This window comes from Apiospora marii (genome assembly GCF_038362585.1).
Source record: "Apiospora marii strain CBS 49790 chromosome Unknown utg000006l_segment0_segment0, whole genome shotgun sequence".
Classification (NCBI taxonomy): Eukaryota; Fungi; Ascomycota; class Sordariomycetes; order Amphisphaeriales; family Apiosporaceae; genus Apiospora; species Apiospora marii.
Window position 1 is genome coordinate 1,124,015 of NW_027117378.1, and position 19,474 is coordinate 1,143,488.

General features: G+C 53.5%; 5 protein-coding genes across 5 annotated transcripts; 2 read left to right on the forward strand and 3 right to left on the reverse strand.

The window, feature by feature from the left end:
- Positions 1 to 1,797: 1,797 nt before the first annotated feature.
- Positions 1,798 to 3,611, forward strand: PG985_010092 (uncharacterized protein; the record flags this gene model as incomplete). Its single annotated transcript, XM_066829860.1, has 3 exons — positions 1,798 to 2,862; positions 2,994 to 3,124; positions 3,236 to 3,611. The coding sequence occupies 3 exons, from the start codon at positions 1,798 to 1,800 to the stop codon at positions 3,609 to 3,611; spliced, it is 1,572 nt and encodes a 523-aa protein (XP_066682250.1).
- Positions 3,612 to 3,867: 256 nt separating this feature from the next.
- Positions 3,868 to 5,498, reverse strand: PG985_010093 (glycoside hydrolase family 5 protein; the record flags this gene model as incomplete). Its single annotated transcript, XM_066829861.1, has 3 exons — positions 3,868 to 4,764; positions 4,856 to 5,394; positions 5,462 to 5,498. 3 exons carry the CDS (start codon positions 5,496 to 5,498, stop codon positions 3,868 to 3,870), a joined length of 1,473 nt encoding a protein of 490 aa, XP_066682251.1.
- Positions 5,499 to 6,419: 921 nt separating this feature from the next.
- PG985_010094 (transcriptional regulatory protein) lies at positions 6,420 to 8,844 on the reverse strand (the record flags this gene model as incomplete). Its single annotated transcript, XM_066829862.1, has 5 exons — positions 6,420 to 7,101; positions 7,165 to 7,484; positions 7,541 to 7,937; positions 7,990 to 8,676; positions 8,789 to 8,844. The coding sequence occupies 5 exons, from the start codon at positions 8,842 to 8,844 to the stop codon at positions 6,420 to 6,422; spliced, it is 2,142 nt and encodes a 713-aa protein (XP_066682252.1).
- A 1,270-nt stretch (positions 8,845 to 10,114) lies between these two features.
- PG985_010095 (uncharacterized protein) lies at positions 10,115 to 14,797 on the reverse strand (the record flags this gene model as incomplete). Its single annotated transcript, XM_066829863.1, has 19 exons — positions 10,115 to 10,179; positions 10,243 to 10,483; positions 10,560 to 10,805; positions 10,874 to 11,152; positions 11,228 to 11,325; positions 11,378 to 11,793; positions 11,851 to 12,074; positions 12,133 to 12,515; positions 12,575 to 12,698; positions 12,814 to 12,823; positions 12,883 to 13,003; positions 13,066 to 13,105; positions 13,202 to 13,207; positions 13,269 to 13,430; positions 13,490 to 13,686; positions 13,775 to 13,784; positions 13,842 to 13,983; positions 14,066 to 14,351; positions 14,407 to 14,797. The coding sequence occupies 19 exons, from the start codon at positions 14,795 to 14,797 to the stop codon at positions 10,115 to 10,117; spliced, it is 3,441 nt and encodes a 1,146-aa protein (XP_066682253.1).
- Positions 14,798 to 16,714: 1,917 nt separating this feature from the next.
- On the forward strand, positions 16,715 to 19,254 carry PG985_010096 (uncharacterized protein; the record flags this gene model as incomplete). Its single annotated transcript, XM_066829864.1, has 8 exons — positions 16,715 to 16,989; positions 17,033 to 17,054; positions 17,130 to 17,636; positions 17,694 to 18,151; positions 18,213 to 18,243; positions 18,307 to 18,385; positions 18,486 to 18,850; positions 18,946 to 19,254. 8 exons carry the CDS (start codon positions 16,715 to 16,717, stop codon positions 19,252 to 19,254), a joined length of 2,046 nt encoding a protein of 681 aa, XP_066682254.1.
- Positions 19,255 to 19,474: the final 220 nt, after the last annotated feature.

Here is a 19,474-nt window from a genome sequence, read left to right on the forward strand (position 1 = left end):
GCGAAGAAAGGGAAGCCCGATTTTGGATCACAGTCGTCGGTTGACTCATGAGATTTCAGAAGGTGTGGTGTGTGATTGATAAAATAGTGGAGACTTCCCAGGCAAACTGCCCAACGATGACGGCGCTAAGGCAACTCCAAGATCCGCTATAATTCTACCACTCGGGCTGCTTCACCTCCCAACCATCATCTGCCTTTGTAAGACTTATAAGTCGACCCTGGAAACACTTTATGGTATTATACTTCGGCCAACCCACGAGTCATCCCAGCTCTATGATTATTCCAGTATGAAATCGATAGACTCATCATGGCATCGTCAGTGGGTGTTTTGGCCACTAAGAAGTGGCAGCCTAGAAGGCAGGTCAGGTAAGGAGAAGTAACTAACAGATATTTTCTTGTTTCCTATTTAGAATATTTGTTGAACACTCGTCAATCTTTAGAAATTCTTCTAGAATTGACGCAACTCTATCCGCGATGGCGTCTTCACTTAGGTATTCCGTCGTGATCATTCAGTTGATTATTCACTTCCTGCTCGACTCCAGCAAAGACCTTGACAGTCTCGCCCTGGTGAACCGCTAAGTGTTGCGCTCAGAGCCCATATATCACACGGTTGCTACTTGAGCATGGGGTTCCAGCTATATTCAGAAACCTTCTCACGGTGCTGAAATACTGGGAGCTTGGCGCCGTTGAACTGGTATACAATAGCCTATACCCCGAACCCGAGAGTGCTGCTGAGATACAGCGGATGTTTAGGGCCACGTGGGAGTCCGATCCAGCCAAGCTTGGTTTTGTTCTTGACCATTATCAAGACGAGGCCAATATTCGAGATGACCGCTCATTGTCATAATCGAACGAAAATACGATCGATTCAATTGGCAAAATAAAAAAAAGCCGTGCTGTTGTGTGGTTTCGAACAACTGGTCTTGGGTGAAGATGCGCAACCTTATTTAACATTGGCGACGGAAACCAGAAAAAAATATGAAAGCAGCCCCTCGGTGGCCAAGTGTTTTACCACTTGACCATCTAGTAGCATGACATTCAATCTGGGTGACGCCGGATACTGAACCTCTCAGTAAACAGGACATATATTGGCAAGGTTTGGACCAACCCAGACTCCATCCTCCTTCTTTTGGAACGAGGTGCGAAATGCGATGGCATGTCGGCTCCTGGCATTGGGGCTGCCATTTACTCGCCAGTGAAACACAAGCACATCACCGCGTTTATTGAGAAGTTGCTGGTCGCTGGTGCCAAGCCAGTCCTAGCTTTTCTCTAATATTCCAAGAGGGTAACAAAAGTCTCAGGTCAAGGGATCAGATACGGTTTGATCTCCAGCCAACGTGGAATGAGCAGATCCCGCTCGTACAGGTTCCTCTATCCTAATCCCCACACCAACGCCACCTCAACCTTGACGACTAGTCAACGCCGGATGCAATACTGCGTTCCTACAGCTCAAAGGAAACCAGAGTGCTAGCGATAAACTTTACATGCCGTATTCGCTGGACTAGAAAGCCCCTAGAATACCCCACACTCCATGTGGTTTGCCGTTTATAGAATATAAAAAGCACGTTCTCGTTTTTTGTTACAATGCCTACTGCCACAAACAAAATGAAGGCTTGCCGCCATATGACCGATCTCCTGAATTATAAACAAAAAAATAGGAGGTAATCTAGGGGCGGCTGATGCCGGGAGACTGGCTCGGTCACAATGTCCTGCTATAAAGATGCCAGCTCTGCCGACCTCCTAAACACCACAAAGAGTCGTGGCCAAAGTTTCATGATAAGCAGACCTTCGGTTCAAGATGCTTCTCACAGGATTCTCTGCGCTTTTGCCCGTTCTGGCGTCTGTCGCCGGCGCCAACCCGATTTCTAGGACGAAATCAGCTTGTTCTTCCGATCTCAAGGTGCAGCTTCAAAATGGCACTGTGAACGGCTTGGTCGACTCGGCGACCCCCGGCGTTCGCCAGTTTCTCGGGATCCCCTATGCACAGCCACCCCTGGGAGATCTTCGCTTTGCACCTCCCCAGCCGCTGGCCAAGCCCTACGGCCAATTCAATGCGACCAAGCCGCCGGTATCATGCATACAATATGCGACCAAACTCCCCAACGTATACAACCAGTTGGTGCCGGAGTTCCTTCCGTACGGTCTGGTTGGCAGCCCCGGTCCCATCTCCGAGGACTGTTTGACGGTTAGTGTCTATACGCCGCGTGGTTCCAAGAAGAAGGACCTGCCGGTGATTGTATTCATCTACGGAGGAAGCTTCCAATATGGCGGCGAGGAGATCCCCTACCTGATCCCGGCCGAATGGGTACAGCGCACGCAGGACCACATCGTGGTGACCTTCAACTACCGCCTCAACATCTTCGGCTACCCCAACGCGGCGGGCATACCCACCAACGAGGAGAATCCAGGTTTGCTGGACCAGCGTTTGGCTGTGGAGTGGGTGCGCGACAACATCGCGGCCTTTGGCGGCGACACCAAACGCATCGGACTCTGGGGCGAGAGCGCCGGCGCCATCTCGGTCGCGACGTACGGATACGCATACCCCCAGGATCCCATCGTGAACACTCTCCTACTCGACTCGGGCAGCGAGTTCTTCCCGGCCCCGGTCTTGTACACGGCCACCTCCGACACGGCGCACACCAACTTCACCTTCGTGGCGTCCAATGTCGGCTGTGGCGGCCTGAGTCCCGCCGCGGAGCTGGCTTGCATGCGCAAGGTCGACGCCCTGACCATCGAGAACTTCCTGCAGCAGTATCAGGACAGCTTGACCCAGCCGGCCATCACCTTCACGCCCACTGTGGACGGGAGAACGTTCTTCGCCGACTACAACGCGCGCGCCCAGGCGGGCAATATCGCCAAGCTCGTAAGTGTTGCCATCCATCTCCAAGCGGCAGAGGTTCACCCATGTCTGCTGTGATTGGCTTGGACCCCAATCTGCTATACCCCCTTTCCAGCGACTTTCGGTCCAGGATAACTAATATAGTCCATGAACAGCCTACTTTGATCGGAACCAACGCGCAAGAAGGCGTCCCATTCGTGCCGTTTAGCATCAATGGCGTCAACACAACGCTGGCCGACGCAACCACTTTTGGCTTCTTCTTCTGTCCTGCCTACAAATCAGCCGCGTAAGTCTCTCCGCCCCCCTCGAGTGCAAATATGCCCCTCAAACAATGCAATATTTCGCGTCACAAAAGTAAAGAACCGTCGCTCACACGCCAGCTGTTGCATATATATAGCGACCGCCTCGCCGACGGCGTCCCCGTCTACCGCTACCTGTACTCGGGCAACTTCACCAACATCTCGCCCAAGCCCTTCCTGGGCGCCTACCACGAGTCGGAGCTGCCGCTCATCATGGGCACGCACCCGCTGTACCGCGGCAACTCGACCGAGTTCGAGTACCAGGTGGCCGACCTGATGCAGGACTCGTGGGTCACCTTTGTGGCGAGCGCGGGCGACCCCGCCGTCATGAGCGCCAAGGTCGGCTGGCCCGAGTGGACCAACGTCGACACCGGCCTCGTCCGCTCCTTTGCGCCCGCGCCGGGCGTCGTGGCCACCAACGTCAGCTTGCACTCTTTCGAGAAGCTGTGTCCGGCGGTGGACCAGCCCAACTGAGGAGGTTACGGCAGCAGGGATTCCATAATAGAGGGGTATTTTGACGAATGTATGAACACGAAGAGGGGATGAAAGAGAACGGTAATAAATGGGAAGAGGAGTATAGACTAAAGAGTGGATCGATAGACATGATGGTGTATGAGAACGGAACGGACGGAAAAGGGTGTGTCGCACTTGGGGTTGATTTTACTGTCTTTCTCCTTTCTTATTCAACGTACTAACGATATTAATGAGATCTGCCCCCCTACACCTGCCATCACAAAACCCACGCAATAACCCCGTAGACCATAGTCGCCCATAATCCCAGAGGCGCAAGTGAGAGTCCCATGGACGACGCGGCTCGACGCTGCACGCCGCTGCTCTTCTTCCCACCGTTGTGATTCTGGTCGTCGTTTTTGTCGGGCGTGTCGTTGTTGTCGGGCGAGGCCTCCACCGGAGGTGCCGGCTTCCCCGACGCCTCCCGGCTCGCCTTGATAAGCGGCCGCAGCCCGTTCTCGAGGTGCTCCGGCGACCGCCAGTCGCTCCAGTCGTGCGTCAGCAGGCCCCAGGACTCGTCGTAGTCCTGCTTGCCCTGCCGGACGTAGTAGCTGCCGCCCAGCGGCCAGATGGTCCAGCCCGCCTGCCGCTCGGCTAGGAACTGCTCGGTGCAGCGGTGGAACGTCATGTTCCACGCCCGGTTATCCTGGGGGAACCCCCACTCGGTCAACAATACAGGGAACCGGTTGGTCTCGACCGAGCGGGTGGATATATTTCCCATGGCCGCGAACCCGGCGTTGTCGAGCTCGCGGTTCACCACGGCGCAGTTGGCCGGCTTGCTGAGGCGCGCGATGTCGTAGTAGTGCAGCTCGAGGACGAGCTTGTCGTCGCCGTAGCCCTCGAAGTCGGCCCGGCTGAACTTGGCGGTCCCGCCGTCGACGAGGGTCTGGCCGGGCGGCCGCGTCACCACGGGGCTGAGGTCCTCGTCGCTGTGCAGGCCGGACAGGAAGACCAGCACGTCCGGGTTGGCGCCGTGCACGGCGTCGGCGCCCTCGCGCATCCGGCGGTACCACGTGTCCCAGTTGTAGCGCTCCGGTTTGCCGCCGCTGAATAAGAAGACGGGTCTGCGCAGCTCGTTGCGGAGGGCCATGGACATGAGGTTGGGCCATTGCTTGCCCTATTGGTTGGTCGTGTTAGTTTGATTGCACACTACAAACTAGGGTGTTGCGAAAAGGGGGTGCAATGAAAGACCAATGAGAGGGACTTACGTGGTTCGCCATGTACGCCAGCCCCCGTTTCCAGTTGTCGACCGAAAAGTCTCTGTTCCCGAACCAACTGTTGCCGTCCGTGTTAATACAACACCACCCGGCCTTGGACAAGTGGTTATCGAGATGGACGTAAATCTGCTGCTTTGCGCACTCGGCGGCCACGGCGTCGTAGACCTGCAGCCGCGTCGTGTTCTCGTTGAACAACCCCTGGTTGTTCTTCAGCACCTTCTGCAGCACCGCGGTGCCGCTCTCCTGGCCCAGGGAGTCGACGAAGGCCTTGGAGATGGGGATGTCCTTGTCGCCGTTGGCGACGATCTGGTCCACCATCTCGGTGGCGTACGTCAGACGGACGGTGTTCATGCCGAGCGACTTGATCTTGGACACGAGGGACGCCACGGACTGGTACTGCAGGCCCTCGGGGAGCATGGTTTCGAGGTGACCCGGCCAGTTGACGCCCGCGTACGTCACGATGTTGCCGGACGCGTCGGTGATCCAGCGGTCCGAGGTAACGAACGGTCCGTTGGGCCATGGCGAGGACGCTGCGGCAACAGCGTCAGCACCAGCAACCGGGCTTATTAAGAAGGTCGCAGACAAGAGGCCGAAAACTAACGCCATCCTTGACGATGGATTGGGACGAGACCATCTCATCTTGGCGGGTATCGAGTCGAACCTGGATCCCAGTTTGAGGGGCAAATATTCGTATGCTGGGAGGAAGGAATAACAGAAAATAACAGCTGGGACAGAAGTACTTATAAACAACCGCAGGGAAGTCTCGAGACGGGTAAACAAACTCAAACCAGAGCATTGGATATGCCAAAACATAATTGAACAGATAGATAAAAGTCTCATCTGATATTCAGCTTTCATGTGTTAATGAATCAAATTGCCGCTGTTGGGGGGTAAACATCCGCGTTCCCGCTCCCCCAGATTCGCAGACCCAAAGCTGCAAGAGCGAGAGACAGCTCAAACCTGAAAGACCAACAGCACCAGACGCGAAACCAGAAATGATCGTCTTGTATAACGCCGAACCATTATATGCAGAATCCCAGGCTGGTCGCTGGCTGCGGTTGCTCTCAAGGTCCAGAAAAGCCCCACCCGAACTCATTAAGTACAGTGAAGATTGGCCGTTCTTGAGGACCATATGGCAACAAAAACAAGGGATTTTGATAAACATGAAGTATTCGCCTCGTACTTGCGCCTTGGATCACAATAAAGTGAAGTGTGATAGAAAGCCGCGGCAGGAATACCCATGAATATGGTGTAGGTGTAGTGTCTTGTTCCAGCCCATGTACCCCTCTTCACAACCCCAACTCGCAGTACAAAATACCGTCTGCGATAAGCAACATTATCCGAGGTATTTTCCACTGAAACGTGCGCATCGAGATGGCGAACCTCTGTTTGCATGATCTCAAGTCTTTGCTCAATGTAAGACATGTGCAATTATACACACAGGGCTGAGTTTGTATATTGCCCCCTTTACTGCTGAAAATCGATGAAAACATAGCGAAGTGTAATCAGACCTTCAGCCATCTTCACTCATCTTCTTGTATGTAATTTGCGCATTTCATATGCTGGCCGCCCACTCTTTTCCCGGTGCCACGAATATTGTTCCCAGCTCAAGATCCATGGCGTTGTAGGTGTCAGCTTTTCCAAAGTCGAGCGGTATCCCGTCGAGAGGAAGTCCCGAATGTGATTTACCCAAAGCCGGAGAGTCTGCATCTCGACGCTCAGCCGGTGCAGACGCAGACGGCGCGTCCTCGCTAAGTGCTGCAGGCTCTCCTGTCATGTCCAACAGCATGGCCGAAAGCTTATCCTGCTCATCAAACTGGTCCGACTGGAGAGCAAGTAAAGCACCCTGAATACAAGGTCGTAGTTTCGTAATGGCCCGCCTTGCTTGGTACTGACTCGTTTCTATAGACTCCAGTGCCATCGATTTGATCGTTTCGTAGATGTCCCGGTATTTCCGCGCGGCTGGTAAGCGTTCCGTAATTATGTAGAGCACGATGCTACAAGCGTTCATGTCATTACTGGCGTTGATGCTGGCGACTTCCTTCGGCAAGGCCCAGGCGCAGTAGACCAATGTCACGCCTGCCAGAAACACGGAGCGTAGATCAATTGACGAAAACCCGTTAGGTAATGATTGGTGAAGCTTTTTGTATGTGCGACAGACGCCACCACAAGCATCCGCGCATCTTCGAACACTGATCTGAGATGCCCCTGAGAGAATGAAGGGACTTCGCAGTAAGCTCAAACATTGGTAGTAGTATAAAATCTGCACTGCATTATCAGTTGAGCTCCGCGAAACGTACTGGAGGGGCCTTAGATAGTATGCGTCACTGACCACGACATCCGAATAAGGAGATTCGATACCCATTGGTATACAAGTCTTCCACCCTTCAATCTCATCGAGGAAACTTTCGACTTCTTCCTCGTCTGCAGTAGTGGACTGGTCGACTCTGTACATGGACTGGTAGATACGAGATTCGATGACGCGGAGTTTGCAGACATGTAAGAATCCAGCTATTGACGCGGGTTGCGGAGATATCCTAGAAGCTGGAAACTTAAAAGTATGGTACGTCTTTTCGAGTACTTCGAGGCCCTCGGTGGCTTCATCTATATCCAGTGGAAACTGACGCATGCACTTGTCAACTAACGTCTACCAACTTGCGACGAAATCGTCCTTACCTCTACATCGATGTCTCTGTCTGATATGGCAAATGGTCTCCCCGTAGATATAGACAGTTGGCGGTCGAGACAATAGGTAGTCCAAAAGACTCTTTTCTTCATCTCGTGATCAAAGAACGATTTGGCCCGGCGCGGTTTCCGGTGTAAACCTAGGTCAATGCATTGCCTCATAGCAAGTCCGATATATGTCCAAGCTTCTGGGCCTCCGGGTGATCTCAAACTGTAGACTGATAGTAGCAGCAGGAATTGGACAGAGCGAATGTCCTGGAGCCGAAGGACCTCGTCTAGGTTGCACATTGCCGCGGCAAAATGTTGCTCGGGGAAGAAGGCCCCAATTTCTCTCGCAGCCTCCAAGTACCGACCTGCAATGGCATAAACCATATGCAAGACGCTCGTACTAACCACAGTAAGCCACGCTATCGAACGTGTACGTCATTGTGGTGACTTACAAGAATGCGTCGGAAAGACTGTGGCGCTCAGTATAGAGCAAATGGACAAAAGACGTCGGTAAAACAGGCCAACGGGTGGCAACATGGCGTAGGTAGTAGTCGAATAGCCTTTGAGCACTTCCCGCTGATATCTGAGGAAGTTCCGGCGCATCATCTGAGGAAGCCGACGCAGTGGTCCTCGGGCCTGGAGTCAGCTGCTCCCAGATGGTATTCTTCGGTATGTCCACCCTTTGCTTCCTAGCTTGGATGATGCTCGAAATCACTCTGCCCATTGTAATCTGCGACGATACGCCGAAAAAAGTACCAGGGGCTTCTGCTGACAAGTCGCCCAGGATCTCCGTCACTGTACCAGTCGCAACCCTAGACTGACGGCTAAAACTCTGGGGCGCGATATCGGATCGAGAGTCTGAGGGTGTAGGAGAGGGATTCCATTGTATGACAGCGGGAGACTCGACAGACTCAACTGGGGTGAGTACATTGGTAAGTTCGTCATATTCTGCGCACCGTTTACGCTTGTTGTGTGTATCACTGATGCCCTCTCTTCTGATGATTGACTCGAGCTCAGCTACCCGGTCTTCTACAGCCTGGACCGACTTCTGTTGGTGGTCTCGATTGTCTCGGTGGATAGTCATGGCCTTGGGAGGGAGATAGATGCAGTCGGCCCCAAAGTCCTGACCTGCAGCTAGGCTTTAGTGGTAGTACTTTCTTGACGCTCTAAGGTTGGGAGTGCTGCCCCGTACTTGGGGGTATGGCCACGATATAAGATAGCCGGTGAGGTAGTGAATAAGTCCATGCTTACAGTTTAGGCATGGATGCAGCCCATTGCATTTGTGCAGCAAGACTGTTAGTGGGCATTATCAAGAGGCCCGGATTTTTGGACTTATCTGTTTTCTCCTCTTGCATCTATTGAGTGTGTGTTAGATCGCAATGTCCAGCGACTGATAGCAGAAGGTTTTGTAGTGGACTGACCGTTGACAAGCGACAGCGACCCGAGGCCTCTTCATTGGCCGAGGAGCTGTCTCCTTCTCCTTTGGGGAAGTGTACACAACCACCTCGTTGATCATAGGACTATCCATCTTCCCTCATAGAACCACCCAGTTTTTGATCATACCCGAGTTGAGTATGGATAAGATGTGCAAAGAGACAAAGAGAGCAGCAGCTTGGTCACGATGTGAGCGAAAGCCTCGGGGGACATTGAACCGCTGGGGTCGCCGAGAGGCAGCGGCAATTATGACCGCTGTCCATTTTTTCTTGGTATTCTGCCTGTCCCCTTCTTGTCCCCGAGACGCTTTGCCGGTATACATTCCAATTCCGAAAAGAGGGCCCTCAACCCCCCAAGTAGTTCATGTTGATAAGACCCTGTGAGGCAGTGGATGTCATTGCGGGGATATTCATGGGAGTCCCGCTCGCGTATCCCCGCCCGAAGCCGGGGTAGCTGCGTTCTACTTGTCGACTGCCCAGGATGAGCTTATCAACTTGGCACGATCGTTGGCCAGATCAAGTCCGGGTCGTGGATACGATTGTTGATGAAGCTGTCAGTGTGAACAAGCGTGCATAAGTAGCGGCAAGTGCATATGCGGTTTGGTATTTAATGCTCGAGAGGAATTGGCCAGGCAAGCGCTCTCCACATCCCGTCTGGAGGCATGTATGGGGTCTCTGAAGACAACCACGCAACACGCTGGTTACCCAAAGACAGTGTGCGCTGCTTTATTCGATACATTTTGAAGAAAGTTAAGGTTTCCAAAAGCGAGAAGTACATCATTACCTTGCCTACATGTATGTACTTGCTTAGGTACATACTTTGAGGTAAAGACCGACTGGATCAATAGCTGGTAGGTAGACAAATAGGTTAGGTCCACCGAATCTGGATCTACCACGTAAACCAAGCATCCTGGCATCAAGATCTAAGGTTGCTAACATTCACCCCGCATTGCACTACCAACTAGTCAAAATCTCCAAGGGCGAATAACGAGTGGTATCTTGAACTTCTACCTAATATCTTAGCAACGACAGACTACCATTCTCCAACAGGTGCGACGTGCGCAATTAATTAATCGAATATCATTCTCCCTTATCCTACTGACCCATATCACTACAACTCGCCTAAGTACCCAAACCCAAGTCCTCAGTCATCGTAGCAGATCTTCATCGTGCAGGGGAACGGGAAGTATGCGCCCCTATCCTCTCTCACTAAAGCGGGAGTCAGTACAACTGCGGCAAACAAACGACAAGAGCCAGCACAGAGCGACTTACTGTAGACGAAGAACCCTCCAGGACGTGGCACCTTCTTGAGCTCACCCTGCGGCCCAGGAGCCCGACGGACATTCCGGAGCTTGAACACGGCGCGGAACATCTCGGTGAGCGCCGCCTGCGCCGCGTTGCGTCCGAGGCAGGCGTGCGGTCCGAGGCCAAAGTGGATGTACGCATCCAACGGCCGGCTGGGGTTGACCTCTTCGGGGTTCGGGAAGTGGTTGACGTCCTTTGCGGCTCCAACCTGAAGGACGAAGGTCTCGAGTCAGCTCATGATACGGATATGAGGAAAACGAGCCTCAGGGAGGTGTACTACTTACAAATGATACGAAAACCTTGTCGCCGGACTTGACGTGGACGTCGCGGCCATCGTCTTCGTGGATGATGTCTTCTGAAACGGCCTGGCGGTAGGAGCCGAAAGTTCCCGCCAGGCGGATACCCTCCATGCAGTACCCGAGCAACAGCGCGTCGGTTTCGGCCGATGCAGGCGAGTTGGCGATGCGGTGCATCTCCGGGATGTGCTTCACACCCTCGGGGCCGAGATAGAAGTCGACGGCTTGTGCGAACTACATGATGTGTCAGTCAAATAATGTGTCACAATTTTGGTATAGTGGACATTTCAGCAGTTACTTACCACCTCGGCGATGTTGGGCACACTGGCTCCCGCAGTGGGCAGCAGGTGACTCCAGGCGATGTCGCTGACACTGAGGCCAGACTTGTGCAGGCCCTTGATCAGGTTGACGCCATAAGCCCCCAAGGGGTCGTTCTTGTCAGGCTTGGCGGCAAACATGCCGCGCAGACCGATACCGGTGACCAGCTTGACGTTCGCTTCAATGAGCTTTCCGAGTTGTGTGGCCACGCCCTTGGCCGCTTGACGAAGGGGGAATGACTTCACAGGGTCGATATCGAAGAACTAGAGAGCCACCAGTCAGTTAGTGAGTCCTTCAATAGGGGTGTTATAGGCCCATGTTCTGTCGTGAGTACTTACAATGCAGACGAAGATGATGGCGAGGACCATGTAAAGCTCGTGCTCCGAGTAAATACCCTTGGGGTTATCCTTGGTCTTGAGCGGAAGATTGAACATCCCTTTCATCCTCAGTTAGCACGTGCATGGAAGTTGATCCGAGGAGTTTCTCACGAGATGCGAAGTGCACAGGGCCGATGTTTCCGACATCACGGATGATGTCGACGAAGTTCTTGCCGGCCAGCTTGTAGCTCTTCTCTTTGATCAGCTTGTCGGTGACCTGGGCGTAGAAGGCCTTGATGCTGGTCTGCCAATTGTCCTTGTACATCTGCTCGTGCATGCATCTGCGCTGACCGGCATGGAACGCCGTGTCGCCCGACAACATGAAGCGGCTGCCGCCATCGCCCATCAGGAAGGACAGGCCCTCGTTCCAGGTGACCTTGTACACGTCCTGATTTGTAAGGACGTGGGCGGCTCCACCGTACGTGGTGATGTTGACCCGCGGGGGAATGAACGAGGGTCGGTCGAAGCTGAAGTCGTTGACCCGGCCCAGGTTCGTCAAGATCTTCTTGGTTTCGCTTGGGACACACCTGGATTGGTCAGGTTAGTTCGATATTGGGTATCTAAGTTTTCTTCTCATTACTCACATTGGATAATGCGCGTAAACGGAATCGCCCTTGAAGTGGTTGGGGAAAGCTCTGATGAAGAGCTTGTAGAACACACAACCCTGGTTCATGTTGAGGTCGTACGCAACCTCATTGTAGCCCCAGCTTGTCAGGTAGCGTGGGTGGTAGTCGGTCGTATAGAAACGGTCACCGCGCGTGAGGCAGACAGCATCCGACAGGATGACACGCGAGATGGTGTATGTTGGCTAACAGTGGTTTAGACGAGGTTCAATCACTGGGTCTTACGAATGATTATCAACTTACAGCGATACCGACACCGGGAACCATGGGTTCCTTGGCTTCTTCCGCCACGAGACCCGGGTACAGCTCCACGAAGTCTGGGTGTTCGTAGAGATGGCGAAGCGAGTTCGCAATATCGGGGTCCGAGTTGATCTCCTCGAACTTCTCGTACGGCTTGAGGCCGAAGTGCTTGCGGAACTCGTTGAGGCCGGCGACATTCCACTTACGACCCTGGAGGATACCGAGGATCTCAACAGGCTTCATGGACTGAGGCACGTTCCTGCCCCCGAAGGCACCGGCACAGTCTTCAATGGCTGATGCGATGCAGTCCACGAGCTCGTCATCGTTGAAGAAGCCGTTGGGACTCCGCTTGAAGCCTCCGAATGTGCGCTCGGATGGCTCATCCGCTATTTGGAGTCAGCACCTTGGGTCCAACAAGGATTATGCAATCTGGATGCATGCTTACGAATACTCCTCTCGAACTTCATGAAACCCATCATCATGTCTTGCGTGGTGAGGTTCAATGGGTCCTTGCCGAACAGCTCCCTGTAGAAGTCCTGAACCCACTTGTCATCCTTATCCGATATGCACTGTTCCTCAAATGTTAGCCTCAAGATAAATTCGCAGTCTTGGTTCCTTTGCCCAAACGGCTTGTGGAACATTGAGAATATTTCACTTTGGATTCTGTTCTCCGGGATCACCTACAGAATGCCACCTAGAAGGTTGTCAGTTAAATTCAGGACCAAGTGGAAAAAGTTCAGGATATCTCCTTACCGGTAGGCGAGGTTGAACTCCGCAGACACCATACTCCCGGTTCCTCGTTCGGAACCGGCGAAGGTGCCAACATCTTTGCCCATCTCTGCACGGGGATCGAGAGTCCATGTTGTATTGCTTCCTACAGTCATTCAATCAGCTTACTGGGCCCATGGGCTTTTTATGTTGATGACTATCACTTACGGTTAAGATTGACGATGTTACGGACATAGTCGACCAAAGTCTGGTAGCGAAGGGGTTAGTCATTGCTGGCCCAAGCAGATGAAGTCTCCAACCAACGGTATGTCGGAACACATCGTTCGGATCGGATAAGACTTACAATGTTCTATTTAGTCTAATTAGCTTTCCATTCACTCTGCTTGTGTCCAGTACGAAGGGTCACTTACTATGTACAAACCGGCTGTTACCAACCGGGCCGTCTGGAAAAGATCGTTATCGTACTTCCTCCATGCCGCGGCGGCCTTAGTCTCATCAAGGTTCGGCGAGGGCTTGGTGAACCGTCCATTCTCGTTGATGGCCGCCAGGTTTTCGGCGACATAGTTGTGGAACTGGAAAGTCACGATTAGCTTCCAGTAATTGACGGAAAGGTGGGACCGGCGAGCCATACTCTGTTGAACATGATCAAGATGACAGAGACACCGGGGAACATGCCGACCAGTCGCTTATCGGCGTACGTATCCGGCTTCATCATGCCGTCCTTGAAGGTCCGGATCGAGTCTTGCATCGTTTGGTTGCTGCCGTACAGGGGGGACAGGTCGAGGTAGGAGGATGTCTTGGTCTTTGAGATGTCGGTGAAATCGGTCCCTGTTTGTTCACAGCTATATTAGTCCTTCGACAGCTCCTCGGCATACAGGTTTCTGAATTTGGTGTTGCCAAGCAGGAAGTTCCTTACAGAAAAGATCCTACGTTTCGGTTAGTATACTAACTTCCTGGTTTCCTGCAAGAGAGAATCTGCTTACATGAATGATGATAGTAGCCCAATACCACAACACGCTGGAGACATTGTTGGGATGTTTACGATACTGCTTCCGACACATGATGGAGTCGAAAATCAGCTCAGGGTCAGGCATAGCACCCAATGTGGTGATCCCCGGCCGACACCTGTCGTAGTCGAAAGGCATTAGCATTTTCCGGATTTTATCATAGCAGAGGATCCAGATATCGAAAGTGGCATTTGACGTACGACCTTGCGTATGTCGAACCCGCAGCACCAAGCATTGGATTCATCGGATTGTTCCAGGAACCATCTGCCATTCTGTATTGGTGCTTGTCACCAATGTATAGAAGTGGCGGGTGGTCCAGGGTGTACCAGAGCTCGTTGATGAACTGATTCGTCAGCTCCTCACGAAGCCGCGAGTTGTGGGGAAGACCAGCGACCAGCTGGATTGTCCTTTCCATGATCATGGTCTTGTCATCGATGATTGGGCCCTTGAGCTTGCCCTTCACGATGTCTTTGAGCGTCTTCAGATCTGTGGGAGGAGATGAATCGGGTTAGTGAGTGATGCCTCCCCTGGTGCCTCTGACGATTGAGCAGTGTCATGGTCGGCCTACCTCTCCGGGTGAGCGCTTGCAAGTCCTTCTTGAACCCCGGCCGCTTCTTGCCCTCGTTATACGTCCCGTCGCCATTCTGGATCGGTAAGGGTCGTCGCGAGGCGTGGATGAGCTGCGCGAACTGTGCGAAAGATGAGTCGACACCGGCGCGCGTGGGTTTGGGCAGCGGCGGTGCTTTCTCCTTCTTCATGGGTCCAGCGGTGTTGTTTGACGACTTGCCGACACCGACGGAGCTCTCAGAGTTCATGCGCTCCTCGAAGTGTCCGTTGGTTTCCTTGCTCCGATTGCTCCCATTGGTTCCGTTAGTGGTGCCATTGGTGCCATGGACCTCATTGGCCTCGTAGGACTTCAGTTCTGCAGACATGGTGTAGCTCGTGTATTCGCTGCTAGTAGATGGCTCCAGAAAGGGAAACTTCAAGATCAGTGTCCGAATGTCACAACTGGCATCTGGGCGTCTACGATATAAGTCACAGCGAGCGATGTGGTCCACACGGCATCGGCGCGCCACCCAATTTCTTCTTTACACAGCAGGGAGAAGCTTCGGGCTAGTATCCCGGCAAACCCTCAGTTGTGCCAACCCATTGCTCTGATACTCCCGTCATGGGAAGAGCTGCTACTACTAGTCCACGTCACGGCCGAGGCGATCGGATCAACCAATTGCATTCCGTCGGCGACGCATCGGGCTTGTGTTGTGAGACCACACGACGAATATGGCAATCCCTGAGCGGGGTCGATGCAACGCCGGCAAGGTCTATAGGGATTGTCTGCCTCAATACAAGCACTGACCATGGCGGCTGGCGTCTTACGCCAAGATGGCATCAAAAGCAAGATGTCCTAGGCCGCATGTCTAAGATTGGCGTGAGTGTGCAGCACACACCCTTTGCCTACATTGGTAAGTTTAGTTTTTCCCCTTTTATACTACATTTTTATATACTTATTGAAAATCGTCAACGCTCTTTCGACGACGATATTTGCTTTCAAAAGTGACGGGCTAGTAGGGTCGGTGATAAGTATGGTTCGAATAGGGTTCGGTATCATGAAAATTCGAGAATTCAATATCCAACCCCATAAAATATTGATGTGTTCACGTCGTCGCGAAGATGATGAAGAATATTGGTAAGAAGGGGTGTACTGCACAGTCAGCCGGGGTGTGACGCCAGTTTGAGAAGTTTGCATGCTCATTTATCGTTGCTTGTTCGAGCAGACGACATGCAGATCTATCTCGATCCTGTCGCGGGGCGTGGCTTCATTGCTGCTGAAAACCATGATCGACCAGTCAGAGTCCTACGTTGACAGGGTCCCCACCCTTGATTATCGTGAAGCAGCAAGCAAACGGTACGACGGTGGGTCATGCGGTCTGAGACATGATTATTGCCGTGACAAGACGGACGGCTGGGATGCGCTAGCTAATAAGAAAGAAGAGCCACCAACAGCTTATGTACTTACCGACGCTATCGACCCCTAATGCGGCCTTAATATGTACGCCAGCCACCAATTGGCAAATCGTGACCCAGGCAGGGGCGGCCCGCGAATTAGACTTGCAGCCCAAAGTGCAGAGAGGGAAGATCTTGAACATTGGTTGATGTGAATTATCGGTGGCTTCTTGCTGGCGCCGGCGGGGGAATGTGGGATCAAGCCACTCGGCTGCTTGGGGTCAGTCTTGTGTCACACGAGAACGGTTTTGTAACTCTATACTCGACTACGGGCTAAAACGGCTGACAATACCAGGTCGATACAAGTTTGAGAATACCCTAAGGGATCGAAGGAGGCTGTCTGTCGGAGTTTCCTCTCGCAAAGCAGACAACGATGCCAACCCGCCACGGGTAACCACTTGTGTCGAGGCGGGATATTCAATATCCAATGGCTGCCGTTATGACACTAGCTTGTCCAGTGGCTTTGCTAGCCTTCGAGGTGATGCGTGTCGATCTCGAATCCACTGCAACCCGAGACATGGCAGCCCGCGGCGGAGGATTTACCTTGCACGACGTTCATGCAGAACAGCACAGAGACCAATGCCAGTTGCCGATAATTCCGTCAAGCTCCTCGCAGCGTGCGAGCTCTGTCACCTGCGAGTGGTGGTGACTGACTAACAGACAACACCAACCCAGCCCTGCCGTGCTACGGTCTGACAGAGGCCCTTAACTCTAATGCATTCTCACTGGGTGATCCCCAATAGACTTTCTATTAAAGCGCACGTCGTGTTGGGTCGCACAAGGTACCCGGTCCTACTCACACCAGTATACGCCAGAGGGTGTGAAGACCAGGACTTGGACAGTTCGCCATGATGGATAAGTCGCACCTCGCCCCGGATGCCCAAAGTGGACGGCGGCCTCGTTCGCAGACCGGTTCCAGCTCACAGGACTCCACGTTTCAGCCCATAATCCAGCCGACGATGAATCCTAACACCGAAGTTCGACGAACCCCTCGTAAGCTGGTGCTCTGTTTCGACGGGACCGGCAACAAGTTCCATGGAGATGATAGCGACTCCAACATCCTGAAGATCTTCAGGTGCCTTGACCGTACCGCGGGCGACCAATATCATTACTATCAACCAGGGTAACTATTATCCCGGCATAATCCCAAAATACGTCCCCTACAGGTGTGCTAATGTTGCTGATAGTGTATGTATACCTATGTTCCATTTCCGCCATAAACGTATTACCATTGATTTCCAGGAGCTCATAACCACCTTGTAGATTGGCACGTATGTCGTGTCCAGCTCCCTCACACACACGAGCAAGGCCGCCCGCATCCGGTCCTGGTACATCAAGATGAAGGACTCGGCCGTGGGCAGCTCCTTCGACCAGCACGTCGTGGGCGGGTACCGGTTCCTCATGCGCTTCTACAGCCCCGGCGACGAGATCTACTTCTTCGGCTTCTCGCGGGGCGCCTACGTCGCGCGCTTCCTGGCCGAGATGCTCGACTACGTGGGCCTGCTGTCGCACGGCAACGAGGAGATGGTCGTGTTCGCCTGGAAGGCCTTCTCGCGCTGGCAGGCCCGCCGCACCGACAACTCGGACGAGGGGGTCGCCAAGAAGCGCGAGATGTATCGCTTTATGAAGGGGTTCCGCGAGACTTTCAGTAGGCCCGTCAAGCGCATCCGGTTCCTCGGCCTTTTTGATACTGTCAATTCGGTGCCCCGGTTCGAGGCGGCTTGGATGCAGCGCTCCAAGTTTCCGTACACGGCCAAGACCAACGCCAAGGTAAGCAAGTGTTCTTGGCAGACTCGATCGACACTTGTTAAGTCTTGCTCTCTCTAGGTCATCCGGCATTGTGTCAGCATCGACGAGAGGCGCGCCAAGTTCCGACAGGACTTGATCTACCAAGGAGCCGCCGAGAAGGAGAAGAAACACAAGCGCCATAACTATCGCCCTCAGTTCAGCACGTCGCGTGACAAAACCACTACCAATGGCAAAACCACCAATGGCACTGCCGCTGCTGCTGCTGCTGCTGCGGTCCCGAACGAGAGATACCGGGCCAGGAGGTCAGCCGTATCTCAGCCGTCGCAGCAACAACAACAATCACGGAACTCTGTGGCCGAGACTCGCGGGCGCCGGGACACGCTGAAGCTGCCCGATGCCGAAAAGGCCTACCGGCCGCATTCGAGGTCGAGATCCAGAACCCCGCGAGGCTCTGCGGAGGCTCCTTCGATGTCCCATGTCGAATTCGAGTACAACTCAGACTCGGAGGATGACTGCCAGGATATCGACGAAATCTGGTACGTTCCCTTGTTATATACCATCTCTCTGAATTATTACCTTTGGCTAACGCTATCCTAGGTTTGCCGGTGGCCATGGAGATGTTGGTGGAGTACGTGACCCCTTTTGACGCTGGCCCTCGAGTCGTGATTGTTGTTAAATTTGAGTTTCCTAGGGCTGGGAATATATACCCGGCAGTAAATCAACAAGCCACGTACCGCTAGCTTATATGGTCAGGGAGGCACAGAAAGCCGGTAAGTGGGGTATTTGAACTCCTCTTTCAAGATTTACTACACCAAAGCGCCCCCCTTGCGGTTCAAGTACTGTATGTATTTCTCTAACATGGATGACCAGGCCTCCAATTCGACCCCGAGAAGCTCGTCGAGCTGGAATGTGCTCCATGTCTTGACGCCGGCGACGATGACGGGTACCTCAACAGCCCGCCGCAGAGTTCGGGCGGGGCGGTGCCCGACATCCACATCGACGCCGCCAGTCCTAGCCCGGGGACGGCGGACGAGGAGAAGAATATGGATGCGACCGACTGGAGCCACTTCAGCCAGTCCAACGTCGACGATCACGCGAATGGGAATGGGAAGGACCACCGCCACCGCCTCCACCCGTTTCACGAAATGATGCACCGGGCCCACGTCTCGATCATCCACGACTCCTTGGAGTTCGGTGGCGGGCTGGGCTTTTCGCAGGTCTTGAGCTGGAAGATTGTGAGTCTCTTCTCTACTTCATCAGGATCCTAACAATTTGTGAGAATGGATGTTGTTGTGGACAAGCTGCTAATTCACTTTCTCTCTATCTACAGATGGAATACATGCCCTTCCGCCGCATGGACCTCCAGGCCGACGGCTCCTGGAAGCCCATCCGCTGGCCCCTGCCCTGCGGCGAGGTGCGCGATATTCCCCAAACCGCGCGCGTCCACGGCTCGGTCATCCGGCGCATGCAGCTGGACCCGGACTACCGCCCGGGCAACCTCATCGTCGGGGGCGGCGGGCGCGGGATGCGCCGCGCGCCTGAGGAGTACGGCATGGGGGAGTGGGATTGCGTCGCGGAAGAGGGCGACCCCGTGGGCGAGGTCTGGGTCAAGAAGACGCCTGCCCCGTCGGAGATGTGAGGGGAATTAGGGGGATTGGTCAGTTGGAGGCGCCATTGTTGGGTAACCTCTTGGTGTAGCGCAGTTGCTTTCGGTCGCTCCTTGTACCATCGTATATATCTATTTAATCAGGAAGGAAAATGCGAAACATGCAGTATGCGCGTCGACGAGTATTGGCGGTGACACACATGTCTACGAGGAGTACCTTGACCCTGGGGTAAGAAGGAGGTGACCTACATGA